Raw genomic sequence first — 20,443 nt, 5'->3', positions numbered from 1 at the left:
ATGAAAGATCTTGTTCTTGAAAACCATCCTTGCTCTGCCTACCTCTTCAGTTCTCTAGCCTCCAGCTCTTCTCTCACTTTACCAAACCCCACTACAACTGTAAAATCAGTTAAAAACGAACCTTTGCATCAGAAACGTGTCGACTAAAAATGTTTATCAGTTTGCAAAAAAGTCAAAATTATTCATGAGTTAGAACGTGTAATGAAAAATGTTAACATCACAACACTTTTTTCTTTGTCCTCATCAACAGTATCAACATTGTGGAAGAATAAAGATTCTTACACATTAGCACTGGAAAACAACATGACACACACACAGAGAGTATGAAGTGCATTTTAAAATTATGGACTGGGTTTAATATTAAATGTATTGTAGTTTATACAAGCATTCATACAAATAATATTTAGGTATTTAATTTTTTTTTTTCTCTAATACTTGTTTTTAGTATTTTTTTTATCAAGTTATTGAGAATTTAAAAAACAGGAAGTAGATTTAACTCATCACTTATATATTGAGTAATGGTCATAATGAGGAACTTTGTTGGTCCCCTGGTGCTCATCATAACCAAGTTCAACTGTATTTTGTTCAGATATTTTACATTTTGCAAATTTTGAATCTGCATGTAAATCATAAAACTTCCAGATATTGTTTATTTTTATTATGGTCAAAACTGTACTATTTTTCAGTATTTTAAAACAAATTTTAATACTTCATAATGTAAACAACTTTTAAGACTATAATATAGACAAAAATAAAAGCACCCAAAGATGATTTCTGTAGCAAATGACAAGCTTTTGTATGCATTTGCACAAGATAAGTGGACGCTTTTCCCGATCGGTTGCCTTTGTTATGATTCTGATGCATGTAACAGGAATTTTTCTGCTTTGGCTGGCCGAATACCGAAGCAAAACTTATAAAAATTTTGATTAGAAAATAATAATTAAAAATCATTATTTTATAATAAATGTTGCCATCTTTTTTTTTTTTTTTTTTCTTTTGAAAATAATTTTTTATTAAATACATGATTTATACTTTTTCCCTAGAAAATAAATTTATAATTTTGTGTCTATTTCTGTGTATATTTATTTATTTTGAACAGTAGTAATTTCAGGTACTTGCCTGGTTTTTTTTCATCATGTATCCAGTAGATATGTCAGCATTTGTCATTAGTTTCCTAAACAAGATTCTTGAAGAGATTTGAGTACAAAAATAAACTTCTGAGCATAAACTTGTTTTGCACTTATGTCTTAGTTAAATGTAAGTAATAGTGCTGTCAGGTATTATGCTATCATTCTGAATAGTCATGTGACAGTAATTTTTTAGGAAACTGGATGATATATTTTCCTTTTTCAAATATAGAAATAAATAAGATTATGCAGTTCACTGAGGTTGATATTTCTGAGGACTTCATTATTGTGATCTTATATTTGAGCTATCTCGAATAATAATAATAAAAAAAAATCAGATGTATAGAGGGTGCTGCTTATTCTTATATTGTCTAATAAATAATATACCTAAGTATGTTTCAGGCTTTTTTTTCCCTCCCTCTATCTCTGAAGGTACCAAGATAGATCTAAGAGAAGATAAGGAAACACTTCAACAGTTGGCAGAACAGGGTCTTTCCCCTATTAAACGGGAACAAGGTCAAAAACTAGCCTCCAAAATTAGGGCTGTCAAATACTTAGAATGTTCAGCTCTCACACAACGTGGGTTAAAACAGGTTAGCTAATAATCTTAATATTCTTTTTTCCAGTTCTTATTTTATTTAATTAAGAATTAAATAAAAATGTGGTAAAGAATATTAAATGTTTAGATGTCATTATCATTTATCGACTTTGAAATTTCTGACCTGTGAATGCTTTCATACTTATTTTAAAATTATATTTATGTAGTTAATCATTTTTAATTCATTAAGGAATTCATTATCATTTGTTTATTTTACATTGCAGGAGGAGGTTACTTACTCTGTCTCCTAAACTTATCTCTCTGTTAATTGCATGTGTTTGTACATCAGGTTTGTTTTTCAAAAGTGAGGGTGTGGCTTACAGATGGAAAAGTAATCCTATCCTCATATAGGGCTGGCTAACTTACACTTAATTAAAGTCCCCAATTGTCCTACCTAGATTACATTATGTTCAAGTCTTTTCTTACCAAAGAGCAGAAATGCTATTATCCCAGCTGTTGTGGAATCGAGTACTCTTAATTATCATGGCAAAAATTTTCTTACTAAGATTGTAATCTAAAGATATTGTGAAGAAACATTGAATATTTCTTTATATTTATTTGATGTCTAGCAAATATATTAATCTTTCTCAAATTTGGACATGTAGTACATTCGAATTATCAATTTTTCTATCTTCCTCTGGATCTTTATCATGCTTCTTAACTTAGATAACTTGTGCTAATTTTACAGTTACCATTTTAAGATAATGACACTTTAGCCTATATACAGCAATGATCTTTCACTAACATTCAATCCTATTTGTAGCTTTGCTGATTACAGTATACTTCTCTAAATCACTTAGGGAATTGAAACAACGTAGATCACAATATAAATTAAATAATACTTTAATAGATATTTCCGATATTTCGGCAATGTCTCATTGCCATTTTCTAAAGGAACTTACAAAAGGCAGGAGCACAACAGGCCCTAACAATACAGTAACTGGAAATGAAGATATGAAGCTATCTTTCTCCTAGAAGTCCTGATGGTGCCCTCTGGCAGGCTAAGTAGGCGTTCTTGGCCGTTGGGCTGAAGGTCTGCTGATGTATGCCTCCCAAATTTGGGGCAGTCGCATACAACCAAATTTGTTGAGGTTTAGAGAGTTTCTTAGGGCAGAGGCTGATTCCATAAATAATCTTTCAAATTTATATTTGCTCCGGTGTATTATTTTTGCTTTCTTCCACCGTATTCTGTGGCGAGTATCCAGAGCATGGTCTGCAAGATCAGAATGGCTATATTTGTCAAACCGGGTGTAGTCCTTGTGTTCAGAAATTCTGATATTCGCTGTCCTGCCTGTTTGGCCAAAGTACGACAGTTTACAACTGCAAGGGACCTGGTATACACCAGGTAGGTCTAGGGGAAGTGGTTGGTCTTTGGTAGAGCGGATAAGGGATGCCAATTTTCTGTAAGGCCTGTAACAGGAGGTGAGGTCATGTTTTTTTAGAATTTTGGTAATTTTTTCTGAGGTGCCTCAGATGTAGGGAATGGTGATGGATTTAGAGTAATCTTTTTTGTGGCAGGGGGGAGGAGGGGGCTGTGGTTTGTAGGTTTTAATATTTTTTGGGGGGGGTAGCCATTGGCTGAGAAAGTGTTGAGGATGTGATTTAGTTCAGTGTTAAGGGCTATGTCGTTAGAACAGATTAGTTTAGCCCTGTTGTATAGTGTTTTTACCACTCCATATTGTTGTGAGGGGGGGGTGAGATTGTTGGTGGGTGTATCTACCTGTATGGGTGGGTTTTCTGTAAACTGAGAAAACCAAAGTTCCATCAGGCTGGCGGGTGACTAGTGTGTCTAGGAAGGGGAGGCAGTTGTTTTCCTCTTTTTCCAGGGTGAACTTGATTCTGGCGTGTTGGTTGTGGTAACTTAAGTTTTAATGTTACCAGAACAGAATCCTGCTCTCACTTTTGATAATACTACTCACCAGCTAAGAGCATTTACTTTTCTTGGGCTGACTTTCATGTCCATAACTTCTTTGGCCTTCAAAAAAACTTGGTATTCTTTTTCATTCTAAACATTACTTTTCTTCAGCTCAACTCCTAACACTTTATAAATCCCAAATTCATCCAGCCTTAGAATATTACTTTCATATCTGGGATAGGCACCAAATCCTCCCTCAGAATGCTAGATTGTATCTGGAACAGAGCTGTTTACTAAATAGATCTTTCTCTCTCCAATCACTTTCTCATGGATGCTGCTTCACTGAACTGGCCACCACTATTCCTCCACTTCTCTTTAATCATGTACAAACATGTACATTTGCTGGTTAACATCCATATACCTTTCAGCTCCAAACCAACTCCTCATCTTCCTTCATTTCACATACTTCTGTCTCCCTTTGGAACTTTATAGTAAAGAAGAAATAGAGGAATTTTTTTCAATTATTAGAGAAGGCAATTGACATGGAGAAAAGGGGGAAAAACCAATTCCTGCTGAAGAACCTAAACAACAGAACATGAATCCATCCCACACATCTAGAAATATTCAGGGTGAATTTAGAGGAAAGGGCATGTATGGCTAATAATTTCATGTAGATGCTAGTTTCTATTTTGTACTAGTTGTTACTACTGCTGTTTCAGCATAACCGTGTATAAATCCTTATGGATTGTTATTGTTGATAGTCATGTCTTTGGATTGGTCCAAAAAATTGGTACAGGGAAGGTTAAATAGGAAGTGACTATGTATTAAGCAGGATAAAAAGCATATCCCATTGAAAAGGGGAAAATGCATATTAAACTATGAATTATAGACCCAAATATGCAAATATTCTTGGGAGGGGGAGCAAAGTAATTTATGGGCTAGGGAAGGGATAAAATCTGAAGCAAATTATGATGGACCCAGCCATGGAAACACATAATAGTTCTCTGAAAAGTCATAAAACTAAGTCTTCATGGTGGACACAGGAAGTTAGAGCCCATAAAAGAAATCATATGAAAAGTTTTTAGCTAGTAAGTTAGCATTAATTACCTTTTTCTGTTACTTACACAAATATCAACTTCCTGAAAGCTTGGGAGTTTCCAAATGTTGATTAAAAAAAAAAAAAATTTTAACTATAGAGTCAAAGTATAAAATTCCTCTCAAACAATGGGTAAGTGTGGTGGAGAGAAAACAGATCGCAGTTGTGAAGATATCAAGAAAAGGGTCTAAATGAAATCTCTCATATGATTTATACCTACACAGCTTGCTTCACTTAAAATGCTTTAAATGACCATAATTGTTAAATAATAAGTCAGTTGAGGATTTCAGAAGATACCCGTATTATGGGGGGGGGATTATAAATTGAAAAACTAGAATAAAAAAAATGATAAAATTTCACTACAAAATCATGATAATTATAAAGTTCTATGCAGCTGTAATAAACCTTAACAAATATTTTCCAAAGAGGAGGAAAGGATTTGGTTATTCCTACAGAAACTAAGTAGTATTAGCTGTGTGTTATTGATCATGAACACTGAAAAAGTTTCTGCAGAGAAAATTGTCATGGGTACCGAATGATCCCATATGTCTGTTGGCTTAATCTTGAAGGAATAATATACAGGCTTTTTTTTTTTTTTCACCAGCCAGTCATAACATTTTTTTGTCATTGGTAATAGGCAGAAATTTAAAGAGGGCATAAAAAAGGCAGTAAAACAAACAATTCCCAAATTTGAGAAGATGAGTAAACCCTGGATGAATGACATACTGAAAATGGAGGAAAGAAAGAAACAAAAATCGTCCTGAATACAAGAACTTAAACAAGGATACCGGGAAAGAATATAGAATTTCAAAAGAACTATGGCTCAACAATAAATGCAAGGAAATTGAACTTCTGGACAAAAAGCACAAAATCAGAGAACTTCATGAAAAAGTTAGGGAGCTAACTAGCAAATCTTGTAAAAGGGTAGGCTCTCATTGCATCGAAGATACCAATGGAAACATCTTAATGGAGAAAGACAAAATAAGGGATAGATGGGTAGAGTATTCAAAGGAACTCTACAATCATGATAGAATAGATAAGCCAATGCAAGAAGATTTGAAGGGGCCTACTATTCTTACCTGGGAAGTAACAAATGCCATTAGGAAACTGAGACCAGGAATGGATGGAATTATGGCAGAATATCTAAAGGCTTTAGATGATAAGGCTATAAGATCACTGACTGACATGTAACAAAATATACGAAACTGGACACCTGCCAAAAGTTTTTTTTAGCACTCAACATTCCTTACCAATACCAAAAAAAAAAAAAAAAAAAAAAGTCAATCAAATGGGAATAGTACAGAACAATCAGTCAGATAGCAAAAGTTATGTTATATATCATCCTAGAAAGAAATAAACATAAAATCAAAATGGAAATTAATGAAACACAATCTTGTTTTCAGGAAAATAAAGGAACTAGAGAAGGACTCTTCAACATTAGAACTATTATAGAAAGATATCAGGAGAAGCAGAAAGAAGTCTACTTATGTTTTATTGACTACACAAAGGCCTTTGACAATATACAACATAACAACTAATCAAATGCATCAGAAATTTAGGAGTAGATGGTAAAGATACCAGATTACTGATAAATCTATATTGGGAGCAAATTGGCTTAATAAAAATCTTGGAGGAATTCCCAGTAAAGAAGGACATCAGACAAGGCTGCGTTCTTTCTCATATATTGTTTAACCTCTATACTGAAAATATCTTCCAGCAATTAGAAGAATTTAAAGGAGTTAGCATAGGAGGTAGGAATATAAACAACTTAAGATATGCAGATTATACCATACTGCTAGCTGAAAATAAAAAAAAAAATCTTCAAAACCTACTAGAAGAGACGCTGAAGCTAAGTGAAAAATATGGACTTAATTTCAACTTCAAAAAAACTTAAACCATGCTGGTAACAAAAGAAAAAGGGAAAATACCCAATCTAAATATTATGATCAAAGGAAATACTTTAGATCAAGTAGAGAGTTATATATTTGGGTCAACTAATTACAGAGAATGGAAAGTGTGATAAGGAAATACTAAGGATAGAAATTGCTAGATCAACCTTCATTAGCATGAAAAACATTCTGCCTCAAGGGAAATTCCAACAAAAACAAGAATTAGGCTGTCCAAATGCTATGCACGGTCAACACTGCTATATGGAGCAGAAACCTGGACAATATCAAAATATTGCAAAAATAAACTAAAAGCCTTTGAGATGTGGATCCTCAGAAGAATTCTTGGACCCATGGACTGCCAAAAAAACTAATTGAGAAATATTAGAGATGATTGGAGAAGATAGGAATTTGTTGAAAACCATTAAGAAAAGGAAAACCACCTACCTTGGTCACATACTAAGGCATGAATCCCTACAAGAAACACTTCTAGAAGGAATGATACAAGGGAAAAAAAAGAAGAGGAAGACAAAGAACAGATTGGATGGGAAATATTAGGGATCGGACCTTTTTCTTCTATGAAGAAAGCAAAAGAGAATCATAAAACAGTACATGGTGGAGATGACATCTGACAAGACAATAGGCAATGTACACTGCAAAATTTTCTAATAATTGAAGCAACAGTATAAATATATGGCAGTTTTATTTTATTTATTTTTTGTATTCCTTATTTGTGGGATGCATTTCTTGATTTTATGTGATATATTTAAAATATCTTCTGCTTCTTCTTATTGTGGATTTTAGGTCAAGTGGACTCTTCCAGTCTCATGCCAACTCTTTCTTATTCTTCCAATTCTTTTTCCATTTATTTTATATCCATATAGTATTTTTTAGCAGTCTGCTATTGTTGATTTGATTTAGATGTTCTAACTATTTTTCTTTATATTATCTTATAATAGTTAATTGGTTTTATATTCAGGGATTGTAAAATTTCTTCGTTTGTTTTATGATTCCCATTTAGTATATCCAACCGTGTTTTTTGAGAAATTTCATTTCTGCCATTTGATTCTTTGTTCTGTTTTTACAGTCCCTGTTTCACATCCATATAATAAAGTTGGTTTAGACAGATACCTGGATACTGAACTAGCAAGGATGGGCTGGCAATTTGGGATTTAGCTGACCAAATTGTATTCTTATTGGCTTAAATCACAAATAAAATGATGGTACAACATGACAGAATTTCATGCAGGCTGGGGCGGTGCCCGGTTAAACAAGGCCCTCTGTTGTTTTCACCAGGGAACCAAGACAAACAGCGAAAATAACAGGCCTGAATGGCAAAGATATGGAGCTGGTTGAGGAATTGTTGGATAAGTACCAGATCAGCATAATAGAGGTGACTAAAACAAAAAAAAGACAAACTGGTGAAATCTTTCTAAGCGATAAATACAATGTTATATTCAGGCAATAACAATCAAGGAAAAGGAGTAGCTATGGTATTCAACACTAAATACAAAGCTTATCTTCATGACTGACAGGCAATATCAAATAGTGATGTGGGCAAATATCAAAATGGGGGAACAACTAGACAATGAGACTTACTTGTGCCTATGGGTCCCACAGAAGGTTCTACTAAGATAGAAGTGGAAGAATTTTTTGAGGCTTTAGAGCAGGGGTCGGGAATGTTTTTGAACCAAAGAGCCATTCCACCAAAAAAATTAATTAAAACAAAATTTTGGGAGCCACAACTTCAATTAGATTTTTCCTGGTGACTCAAAGTTGCACTTAGTTCAAACTTAGGTAAATTTGTTTTTAATTCAGCACTTCCAGATATCAAATACCACTTTTATGTTTGCATATAAATTTTTTATATGTTCAGTAAATATAATAACATTAATTTTTTAATCACGAAACATGTTTAAGTATAATATTGCAAAAATATCAGGATTTGTATCGCAAAAAGAATTAGTCCAAACAAAAATACAATATTATGTATTTTAATAGATATTTGATTGTTTTCATTTAAAATTCATTGAGACTTTTGATCTTGCATCTTCTCAACCAATTTACTTAAATCTGGATTGTATGTCGTGCAATTTAATAGTAATTCGACTTTCAACTTTCATCAGTCAATTTGTTCCTATATTTAACATTAAAAATATACTTATTTTTAATGTAATTCATTGAAGAGAAAAATTGTCTGCAACTGTACGTTGAACCGAAAAGAGTCGAAACCTCAAAAGCAAGTCATCTGGCATTTGAATAATTAGTTGGGAAAGAATTCCAACATTTAAATATAATTTCCTGTGGTGTTTCTTCCATAGTTTCCTCATTTTCTTCAATTTGTGCTACCATTTCCTGAGGTTTTTGTACCCAGATGCTTTTCAGAATTTCCAGAAGCTCCATTTGTAGTTCTGCAATTGATATTCCAGAAAAGCTTCAATATCTATTAATTTTAAATTGCAATTTTAACGGATGTTATTGAAATTTCATCATCTCCTGATTGTAAATTTACAAGCAAATTTAATCTTCTTGTAAATGAATCTAAAATTACAGTAATCAGTTCAGTAATAATCATTCACATTTTATCAAATCCTCTGTTTTCTTTTTCTTGAACTCATATTAGGAGGTATCACAAATTTACCTGCAAGTAAAAACACAAATTCAATATAATAACATAATTAAAAATTAATTTGTGCATAACATTACCTGACACTAAAATAAACACCAGTTAAGTACCACAATAAATAAGTTAACTAACAGAATATTTATTTTGACAGTTAAAATTCGTATGTATCTAAAATCCGTGTGTTTGACAGGACAGCTAATCAATTAGATCAAATTTTTGCCGTGACACTAATTACCTTAGACAGGGTTAACATTTAGATGTATTTCAAATGTAACGTAGGTTGTCAGTTGTTCATGTCATAAAATCTAGCACCACGAACAGGCCGTATCAAAAAAAAATATGTAGTTGTTTGTATTAATTATCTTTTAATTCAATATAAAAGAGCCGCACTTTATTCAGCCAAGAGCCACATGCAGCTCTGGAGCTGCCAGTTCCTGACCCCTGCTTTAGAGAAAACAACGAACATAATGGAAAAAAAAAGTTGGTCATTGTTGGGGATCTAAATAGCAGAGTAAGAAATGACTGTCAGACATAAAAATATTTTGGAAAAATTTGGAGAAAAGAGCAAAGCTAATAATGGCAAATAATGGTTGGATTTCTGCTCAGGACATGGACTGGTTATTACTAACCCAATGTTCCAACATAAAAATGCAAAAATTCACATGGAGGAAAGGAATAAAAAAAAAAAATAGCCTTATTAACTATGTTATTGTTGATAGTGATGTTTTCTCACTAGTGCAGGACACTAGAGTGTACAGAGGATTTGAAATTGGAAGTGATCACCATTTAGTCTTGGGCAGGTTAAAATTGAAGTTCATATTGAAAAGACGAACTTGTAAGAAAGTTATAACTCAAAAGTTGTGCAGCAATCAGATATAAACTGTAGACTAAAATACACACATTATTCAGAAAAAATGAAAGAGTTTGATAATAGGAATAAAACCTTGGAGATTCAGTGGCAAGCCCTGAAGAAAACTTTGATTTAGCCAGAGAGGCATTGTGGTGAGGTTGTCTGCAAAGATAGAAAATCGGAACTGCATCGTGGACACAGGAAGTTAGAGGCAGTGAAGGAAAAGAAGAATGCATATCAAAAGTTCCTGGCAAATAAGTCCAACTTGTGCTATTAGAGAATGCAGAGACAAATGTAAGAAAGCTAAACACTGTAAAACTAGCTAAACAAAAATCATGAGAAGACTTTGGCAAGAACATGGAAAATAACTATCAGGAAGGTGGCAAAATATTCTGGAGGCTGTTGAAAATACTCAGAAATAGATGAAAAGAGAACTGTAAAAGCAATTAGAGATAATACAGGTGACATGAAAACTTGAGAAAAAGAAAATCTTAATGTATGGAGTAATTACTTTGAAAAATTCTTAAAGGAAACAAGCAGTGACAGCACAGTGGTAAAAAAAAAAAAAAAAAAAACACTCAACAGGCATGCAGTCAGGAATACATATCCATACTTGAAGTAGAAAAAGCCATCAGAGACCAGAAAATGTGGAAAGGTAGCAGAAGTAGATGATATTTGACCAGAAATGTTCAAGTATGGAGGTATAAATGTCTTGCAGTGGCTGCACTGCATAGTACAGAATGCCTGGATAGAGGGACGAATTCCAGATGATTGGAGTAGAGCTCTCACAGTACCCATATACAAAAAGGGAAATAAAACAATGCAAATCACAGAGGTATTTCCCTATTGAGTGTTCCTGGTAAGATGTATGCAAGCAGGGGCGGCTCGTCTATAGGGGCCAGGCCCCATCTACATTTGTATAACTAACCCAATAATTGTAGTTTTAAAAAATATGTTTCTTGTAATTATTATTTTTTGATCTATTTCCAACACGTTTTATTGTTTAATAAATTACTGTAGTATTTTGTGGCAATATTGTATAATGCGACTTAGTACGGTCTCTGGGGCCAGCCACGGCTGGCCCTATTTTATACGTGTAGAACACAGGGCATGTATGAGGCACGTGCACTAGCGATTGTGTATGTATACTGGACGCAATGCTTATCTTGGGGCCAGTTTAGCCTGGCCCAGTGTTGACACATACATACATAGTGCGCGATTCTTTGATTGTGAAGCACATGCACTGGTGATAGTGTTTGTTTACCAGGTGCAACGCTTATCTTGCGGCCACTTTAGTCTGGCTCAGTCACTGTGTTGGCAGGTACGTACATAGCACGCAATTCTTTGATTGTGAAGCACGTCTGCACGTGCACTAGCAATCGTGTTTGTTTACTGGGCACAACGCTTATTTTGGGGCCCTTTTTGGCTGGCCCAATCACTGCATTTGTGCGTAAATAGCACGCGATTCTTTCATTGTCTTATTATTTTTTCTCATTGTTGATCTGTTTTATTGTTTTATATGCCCACTGCAAATCTTGAATGTTTTCGTGTTATTAATAGGTTGAGCCTGTATATGTTACATCTTAACAATTTTAAAAAATTAATAGCTCAATGCAACAGTGGATTCTGACTAAACATTATTGTAATAGAAATAATAACTATAAATCAACAATAGAACCCACTATATAAATATAAAAAAAATTAAGTTGTTTTTAGCCCCTGTCCCCACCTGTTTCTATTGTCACCAGTCGCCACTGTATGCAAGCATACTTTATTATTATTATTATTCTTTGAGAAGGATTGTGGAATGGAAGCTTGGTGAAGAACAACCTGGATTCAGGCCAAATAGAGGCTGTCGGGATTTGATTTTCACTTTACGACAAATTGTTGAGAAACCATGGGAATGTAACAAAGATCTGTATTTAAGTTTTGTAATAGACCTGGAATAGGCATATGACAAGGTGTCAAGAGAATTCAAAATGCTAGTTATATTATGTCATGGTACATTATACCAAGCAATACTCCATCTTTATTTGAGTTGTAAATCAGCAAGTACAGAAGGTGGTTTGATGTTAAATCTGGTGTCACACAAGGATGTACGTTATTCCCTCTGTTATTCATTATCAATATGGATCACATTATGAAGGAAAGTAGCAATAAACCTGATATCAAAATTGGAGCTGTTAACCTCAACTCTGATGTTATACTTCTAAATAAATCCACAAGTCTGCAAGATTCCCTGACTAAATTGAATAACTGTTGTAATAAATTTGTTATGAAAATCAGCAATAGCAAGACAAAGACTATGAAAATAGGCAGAAACATTGAAAATATTAAATGCGTCATGAATGGAGAACCTGTAGACCTAGTGAAACATTTCAGTTACTTAGATACAATTTTTAATGACAATGGTAAATTAAATATGGAAATAGACAACAGAATCAGCAAAGCTGGTATGGTGGGAAGTCAATTGAATAAATTCATATGGAATAAGAGAGAAATTAGTCGAAACACTAAATTAGCTGTATACAAGACAGTGTTCAAACCAGTTTTAACGTATGAATCTGAGAGCTGGGTCAGAAGTGAAACACTTGACCAAAGACTAGAGACTGCAGATATGAGAGTCCTGAGAAAGATTAGAGGCGTGAACAGATGGCATCAATGGCAATATCATATTAAAAATGAGAATATTAGGAAAGAACTTCAATTGTTAGTATCCAGGAATGTGTTAGCCAAGCTAATCTTAGGTAGTATGGTCACTTGAACAATGGGGAGGAAAGATTAGCATAACAAGTGTTCTCTGCCAGATTGGGAGGAAGAAGACTCAGAGGAAGACCAAGATATAGGTGGATTGGAACAATAAAAAAAGTTCCTTAGAAGACAGAAATATAAGATATGATAATGTTGGATTCTTGACAGATAACAGATTGATTTGTAGGAAAATTATTGATAGGAAGTTAGTACTACATGAAGACCTTACATCATTGCTATCGTAATGTCCTGTACACCTCTTGAGGGTACATGTTAGAAATTTGAATATTTAGACAGAACATTATATAATCTAATTATGATGTGTGTGTTTTTTTTTTTTTTTTTTTTACCAAGGATGGCTTAAATACATAATTTATTATGCTGTTTACTTTAACAAAGTTTGATATTGTAATGTCTGTATCATTTTCATCTTCATATGATATAAGTCACATCCTAGGTATTTGAAAGTATTTACTTGTTCTGATATCTGTTTTACTTCTTATTGGTTTTTTCCTTTGAAAGCCATTATTTTTGTCTTTACTTTTGATATTAATTGTTTTTGAAATTTAATTTAATGACTTTACTGATTTCTGTATACAAATACAACAAGCACTGTATTTGTGTGTTGGGATTATTTGTATACTAAATAGATTATGCTGTTACCAGATTATTATAATTTTGCACTCGCGTACACACATGAGGGGAGGCTGATAAGTTCTGATGCACACCTAGAACAAATATGATATTAAAGCAACTGATATAATCACAAGAAAGAACATATCTTAAAACCCTTCTACCCACGTTTTCATTAAATTGTAATTGTTTTTTCTTTTAAGATAGATAAGTAGACATTTCAGAGGTTTTGAAAAAAATTATAGAATTAAGAGGTTTCAGCACTTGTGTGTGTTTATTTAAAAAGTAGAGGTGATGGGTGCATCCTTGCCTTATTTCATCTGTTATGTCTTTCCATTATGAAATTTGTTTTAATTTGATTCCTCTATTGTTTCCTGTGTATATTTCTTGAATAGATTGCAAGAGCTTGTTTTGTGTATTTAAATTGGTTAACCTTTTAAATAACAATTTTTTCTATTAATTTTATCAAAGGCTTTCATAATTAATGATGGCTATCTATGTTTCTTTTTTACCACTCTGCTCTGTTTTAGAGTGAAAATTTTGAGTATGCAAGATTTGTCTTTTTGGAATCCATTTTGTTCAAGTAGTTCATTCCCTACAATACTATTTTATTTCTCTTTTAACATTCCTGCACATAATTTGTATCCTGCATTTAGCAGACTAAATTACACTATAGTTATTACAGTCACCTTTATTTCCTTTTTTATAAATTGGGATAGCTAGTGCTTTTTTTTCCAAGACTTGGAAGTTTTGTTCAGAAATCCACACCATATTAAAGAATTTCAGAAGTCATTAAATTTTTCATCTGCATTTTGGTACAGTTCAATGTTTATATTGTCTTCTCCTGATGTTTCCTATTTTTAATCTTATTTATTATATTTTTTAATTCTGACATATATTTTCTGTTAGATAATTATTTGTTGTATAGAATTTTACTTTATTATTGTACAGGCACCTCCATGGAGACTGAAGACTCATTGCGAGACCCAAACTATCCACACAATCTATCATACATCTCCTTGAACCCATTAACAGACAGAGCACTTGCAACTGACTCGGGCAATCCATCCCACTCATTCACAACTCTCAAAGCAAAAAATCTAGTCCTCACACCCCCTTCTGACAATACCATTACCATTATTCAACTTCCAGGGATGATCTCATGTTCTGGCCATCCTCCAGCCACGTGCTGAAACATCTCCCCTGCATCAATCCTATAAAACCCTTTAACATGTTCATTTCCAATCACGCGATATCGCACGATGCGAGTTCTCACCAAACGGCCAATCACGCGTTAGCACGTGGATGTCGCTAACTAAATAAAAAAAAATAAAAAAAAATTTGGCCACCACACGTAATTCCAATTTTCAGCTTGGCAATGAATGATACGCGTGATGAGAGTTTTCACCAAACGGTCGATCACGCGTTATCGTGTGGCCGTCGCTAACTAAATAAAAAAATTTTTAAAATTTGGCCACCACACGAAATTCCAATTTTCAGCTTGGCAATGAAAGTGTTAAGCAACTTAAATGTTTCTGTCATATCTCCCCTTTTTCTCCTATCAATCAACTTCTGCAATCCACACATCCTCAATCTATCTTCATAGGGAACATTCTATAGACCATCTTGGTCACTTGTCTCTGAATCTTCTCTATCACTTCTTCCTCATCCCCCAAGAAGTCCAGTAGAGCAGACTTGATTACAGTAATCTAGATGTGGACATATCAAGGCTTATAAAGAAGAATAATTTCCTTATCTCTACTTGTTAATGTGTTCTTCAATAGCCAAGTAATCTTACAGGCCACCTTAGCAATATTTCCTCTAAATTTTAACTCTGTCTGCCACCACCACCCCCTAAATCTCTAGCTTCATCTATTTCCTGGAGTATAGTGCCATCAATGTGATGCACAGCTTGTAATCTGTCTATCCAAAAAAGGCATAACTTTACATTTCTCCACATTAAACTGACACCCATTATCTTTTGCTCATACTGACAACCTATTTAAATCATCTCTTGTTTTTAACAAGAGCAATAAAACATATAAAAAAAATAAAAACAAGACCAAGCTCTTGTTTTTATTTCTTTGTTCTGTTACAAACTTGTTCCATCCCTGTTTCTTTCCTTACTTTTCAATTTGCAATTGCACTGTAATTCTTTAGTACTCTACTTTTGCTTCCACTGTCTTAGAATTTAACTATTTCTGGTAACTTAATATTATTATTATAATCTTTTCTATTTCTTTGTCCTAATTTTGTAGTCCACTTTATCTATTCCATTTACTCTGTTATTCGTAAACTGCTTTTGTCAGGATTTGTTTCAGATTTTCCCATTCCTCTTCTATGTCATTTGATTCGTGTCTAGTTTCTGTTTATAAATTTCATTTTTGACGTTGCCTAGTATGTGAATCTTGTAATGATGAAATTTTGTAACCCAGTTGATAGTTATTTTCCACTTTATTTTTAGCATTTTGGTTTAAATCAAATTTTTGATAATACTGTATAATTATCAGTTTAATTCAAGGTATCAATATCCTCTTATATCTAGGATTAACTTGGTTAACTTAAACTTGTGATAATCCTCTGGCTGACCATGTATATTCATGTTTCTTTGTTTATATACAGAGTTCATTATTCTCATATTATAAATGACAATCTTAGTTTGTGTCCATTTTGATTACATGTATTTCATTTACTTGCTATGTTTTGTCTGCAACTGGCTAAAAATGCACTCAATCTGCAGTACTCAGAGTGAAGACCAGCTCAACAGAGATTCTATAAAGTTATGGCTGAGAGGTCTTTCTTTCAGGAAAATATAGGGAGAGAGGGAGGGGGGGTATTGTACAAATGGAATGCTAAGAGACTATGAGCTATTGAATTAGCTTATATTAACATCTTTTCTAATGGGAAGGATATCATGGAGTAGTTACTACTTTTATATTTAGATTCTTCAGAAGAATATTGGTAATGACTCGGACAACTTTTGAAATACGAGCATCAAAATTAGGGATGGGGTGCTGCCTTAAAAAGACAACCCCTATTAACTCGAAGCTATACAAGCTTGTACAGAGTAGGCTTTTATAGCCCATGGGCTTTTACAAACATCCATGCCTATGGTGGGATTTGAATCCATTATGTAATATTTAATACTGTTATTGATCTAATTTTTTTAGTATTATTCAGAAAGTGTGGCTCATGCCCCTGTCATGAGCCACAGGATATGGAACTTTTTTCAATTATAAATTTACCCCCCCCCCCCCCAATCACAAACATTCGTGGCAGGATTTGAATCCACAGCTTTGAGCAGGTATGATATCCACCCAGCCTACCAGGCTGCTAAAGAGGTATTGATCAGATAGCTTCTGAAATACTAACATCAGAATCAGAAGGCAAAGATAAAACATTAGCCTTAGGTTTAAATAAATGTGATAGTTGTAAAAATAATGTCTTAAACATTCATTTATTAACTTACATATGAACAAGATGCTTATTTTTATGTATGTTTTTATAGGTTTTTGATGAAGCTGTGCGTGCTGTGTTACGACCTGAACCACAGAAAAGGCGACAGAGAAAATGCAAACTGGTTTAGCATATTCATATTTTATTTTCACCCTTTCTCTACTTTTGGCTTCATGATAAAGAAGATATTGTGATGAACATTTTAAGTGCTCACTTTTATTGCAAGCCACGAAAAGGCTACACTTTCTGATGAAATACTGCAAGGAGTGTTAATTATATGTAACCTGATTCAAATTTCTCGTATTTGTCATCTGATTTGCAAGTTCTGTGTGTTTTAGGAACAGAAATGTAGGGAGTTGAATGTTAAAAATGCTCATCATAGAATGTCATAATTAAATCTTGTGCTTAGTTTAGTCACATAGCACAGGTTACTCTTCGGGTTTGTAATCTATGTTGCACGTGTGTTTTTTATATACTTACTTTTTTTGTAGTATGGCTTTTAATATATTTTTCCCCCTGTGGCTAGTTTTCAGATTTTAAAGTACTATACTTCAAATAATGAAATTTTTCAATATTGCTGTATGTTACAAGTACTGACAAGGAAACTGAGTGTGATCTTTAGTCAGATAACCATAAGCAGGAATATTTACTGTGTCATATAAATTGGAAGAAATAATGGTCTGCGAAGAGTAATGTTTTGATAATCTGTGACATAGTTTGTTACAAGTTTATAAATGACAAAAAAAAAACCTGCACAAAAATAAGACCATATGATGATAGTACTTGTAAGAAATTGGTGTGATAATTTATATTCTATTTTGAAATGTTTTTACTCATTTTACAGTACATAATTTTTTAATGTTTTGTTTAACAGCATTCTGTAAATTTAGGATACTGAAATGTTTTGTTTTATGTATATCAAATATTGTAAATGAAATTATTGTAAGAAAAGGTGTAGTTTGTTTTGGTATTGGTGTGGCAGCAAGGTGAACTTTTATTCTAATTTATGTGATGTTCTACTCTTAACTTGTTCATGAAGTGCTTGTTTGATTTTGACATTAGACAATGAATTAGTTACATGCAAAATATTTTTGTTACTAAGAAGATTAAAAACATGTAACTGCATTAATAGACCATTACTAAAATATTTATTTTCTGCTTCAATTTTACACTGGCTTTTCGAAGACCACAAATCATGCCTTGTTCAGTGTTCCTAATTAAATATTTACAATAGACACATTTTAAACTGTGAATTATGTATTATAATGTCATCATACTTTTATATGGTTTCTTGTTGAAATTAATTTTTTGTATTTTTTTTCTAGTCACATTAAGATGCCATGAACTTAATCTGTGTGAAAGTGTATTTCCCTCCCCTTATATTCCATTTCTTTTATTCTATAGATTGTTTATATTCTTTCCTACCCTGAGTATTAGTTTTGTGTGTTAATTATTTTGGTATTACCCAAAAAGTTGTTTTTGATTAGTTATCACTGCTTTATTCCATGACTCATTCTGCAGTGTGTAGGTTTTTTGTATACTACACATTGTTGCAGTTTTAACAACAACAAAAAATGTTGTAGAATATAAGTTTTCAAAAGTTTCAGAAATGTATCTAGGGGCAGGAAATTCTCTTGTAAGTTAACTGCAATGAACCCTTTGTAAAAAAAAATAATAAAAGAAAAAAAACAAGAAAATTATATATTGTATAAGTATTTGATGTTATAAAAATTTAAGTAAAATGAAAAACAATCTAGAATTGAGATTAATGTTGCTACATACTTTTGATAAATTTTCTTTTTACTGGTGATAATCAAATGCTAGAACCTTCTCTTACCAAATGTGTTCACTGAAGAATTTTCAAATGCAAATTCTAATAAAAAAAAGTTTGCTTTGTCATTGCAAGTGAAATTTTATTATAAATGGAATATTCAGTTTAAATAGTGAGTATAACTTGCCTGGTTAAAATTCTATTCAATCTATATATTCAACAACCTGTTTTTAGGTAATAAAACTGTTCACAGGGTGAACTATTTTATTTCACAAGTGAACCTTTTAAATTTCACAGTAAGAAATATTTAAACTATCCATTTTTGATGGGAAGAAAACTCAGCTGTTTAGTACCGGAAATTAACTAGGGAATTTCTTTTTTCATGAAGGAATTACTCTTTATAATACATTATAGTGCTCTTTAAACAACAGATCTTTTGAACAAAACTTTTCTTGTTGGTATAATCAGTTTACAAAAAAAAAAACAGTTTAGGGGGAAGTAAGCAAGAAGAAAGCTGGCAGGAAAGTTAGAATATTAGAAGATGACCATCACATATGAGTGGTGTATGCATATCCCTAAAGTTCTCCTCCCCCCCTCTCTCTCTCTTTGCCAGAGGCAAGTAAGTTTTTGATCTGAAACATATATATGCACATAAGAGTAAACTTGAAAGATGAATGTTGCAAAATTGTTGACAAAAATAACTACAGTATATTATTGTCTGTAAGTAACTACCATGACAGCACTGCAGAAATCTTGGAGATTGGCTTCTCTCTGATAACTGAGAATTCCAGAAACCATATGAACTGCATAACAATTACATGACTGATGCCATATCCATTAACTTCAGCCATGTGACTCCACACTATACTGATGACAAAGTGCTATTCACATAAATATCCAAGAAAAATGTTATAATACAAAGCAAAACAAGCAAATATATATCTTCTACATAACCTAATTTTTTTACACACAACGTGATTACTACGAAATGAAATCTCAAAATGAAAAGCAAAAATGCAAATCATTATCTCTAGCTGTCCTTCCCTCCCCATCAATCCAGATAAACACTGCCAACATTCATAGAAGTCATGAAAGAAAAAAGAAAAAAAAATGCATATTGCCGAGTGATTAGTATATCTGTTCTGCAGCCAAAAGGCTGGGTTCGAATCCTGTTGTGGGCATGGATGTTTCATTTTGGAAATACTGGTGGTGGTGGGCTGTAGTTGGCAGATTGTGTGACACGGTTATAGAGCAGTGCCTCTCCCTTGATGAGTCTGGACTTCCTGGAGGCATCACATATGTGCAATGTTCTGTGTGAAACATCTTTATGTGCAACCCCCCCTCCATAATTTTGACATGAGTAATCTCACAACATATGTTACAAAATCTGGTGGTGGAAGTAATTATTAATGACCTATATTACCCAGTTGGCTGCAACAGATTATATTATTCTGGTACTGCTCCAATATGAATGGTTTTTGTTTTTCTGGATAAGAAAAATGTAAAGTTTTGAAATTGTGAACAAAAAAACAAACATTTTTCACTAAAGATACCAAGAAATTAGATTCTTGTTTAATCCTTTATCCAAGTATAAGCAAAGGAAGTTTGTTTACAGCTAAGTTAGACTAATGACTTCACATTAATTGCCTTAGTATCCCCGTAATGCAAAGCATGTTGTTTCAGGCGTGTATATATAATGCTGTGTTTTGGGAAAGGCCACTTCTACCCAGACAATTTTTAACCTTTATTTGAGGTATCAGTAGGATACAGAAAAGATACCAAGGTTGAAATCAT

The 20,443-nt window shown here is 33.1% G+C and overlaps 1 protein-coding gene across 2 annotated transcripts in view; it reads left to right on the top strand.

Annotated features, from left to right (window-relative positions):
- Mtl (Rac family small GTPase Mtl) overlaps positions 1–18,777 on the top strand; it is a 118,812-nt gene extending 100,035 nt beyond the window's left edge. For both annotated transcript variants that reach the window (XM_090413977.1, XM_090413979.1), the window contains exons 5-6: positions 1,560–1,720; positions 16,931–18,777. In XM_090413977.1, coding sequence (XP_090270103.1) covers positions 1,560–1,720; positions 16,931–17,008 — 239 coding nt within the window. In that variant the 3' untranslated portion in view covers positions 17,009–18,777. The remainder of the gene's footprint in view (positions 1–1,559; positions 1,721–16,930) is intronic.
- The last annotated feature ends 1,666 nt before the right edge of the window (positions 18,778–20,443 follow it).

The sequence above is a fragment of the Typopeltis vanoorti genome, chromosome 24, assembly GCF_054136105.1.
Source record: "Typopeltis vanoorti isolate ZY-2024b chromosome 24, IOZ_Tvanoo_1.0, whole genome shotgun sequence".
NCBI classification, from domain to species: Eukaryota; Metazoa; Arthropoda; class Arachnida; order Uropygi; family Thelyphonidae; genus Typopeltis; species Typopeltis vanoorti.
This window is presented reverse-complemented; position numbering and strand designations above follow the sequence as displayed.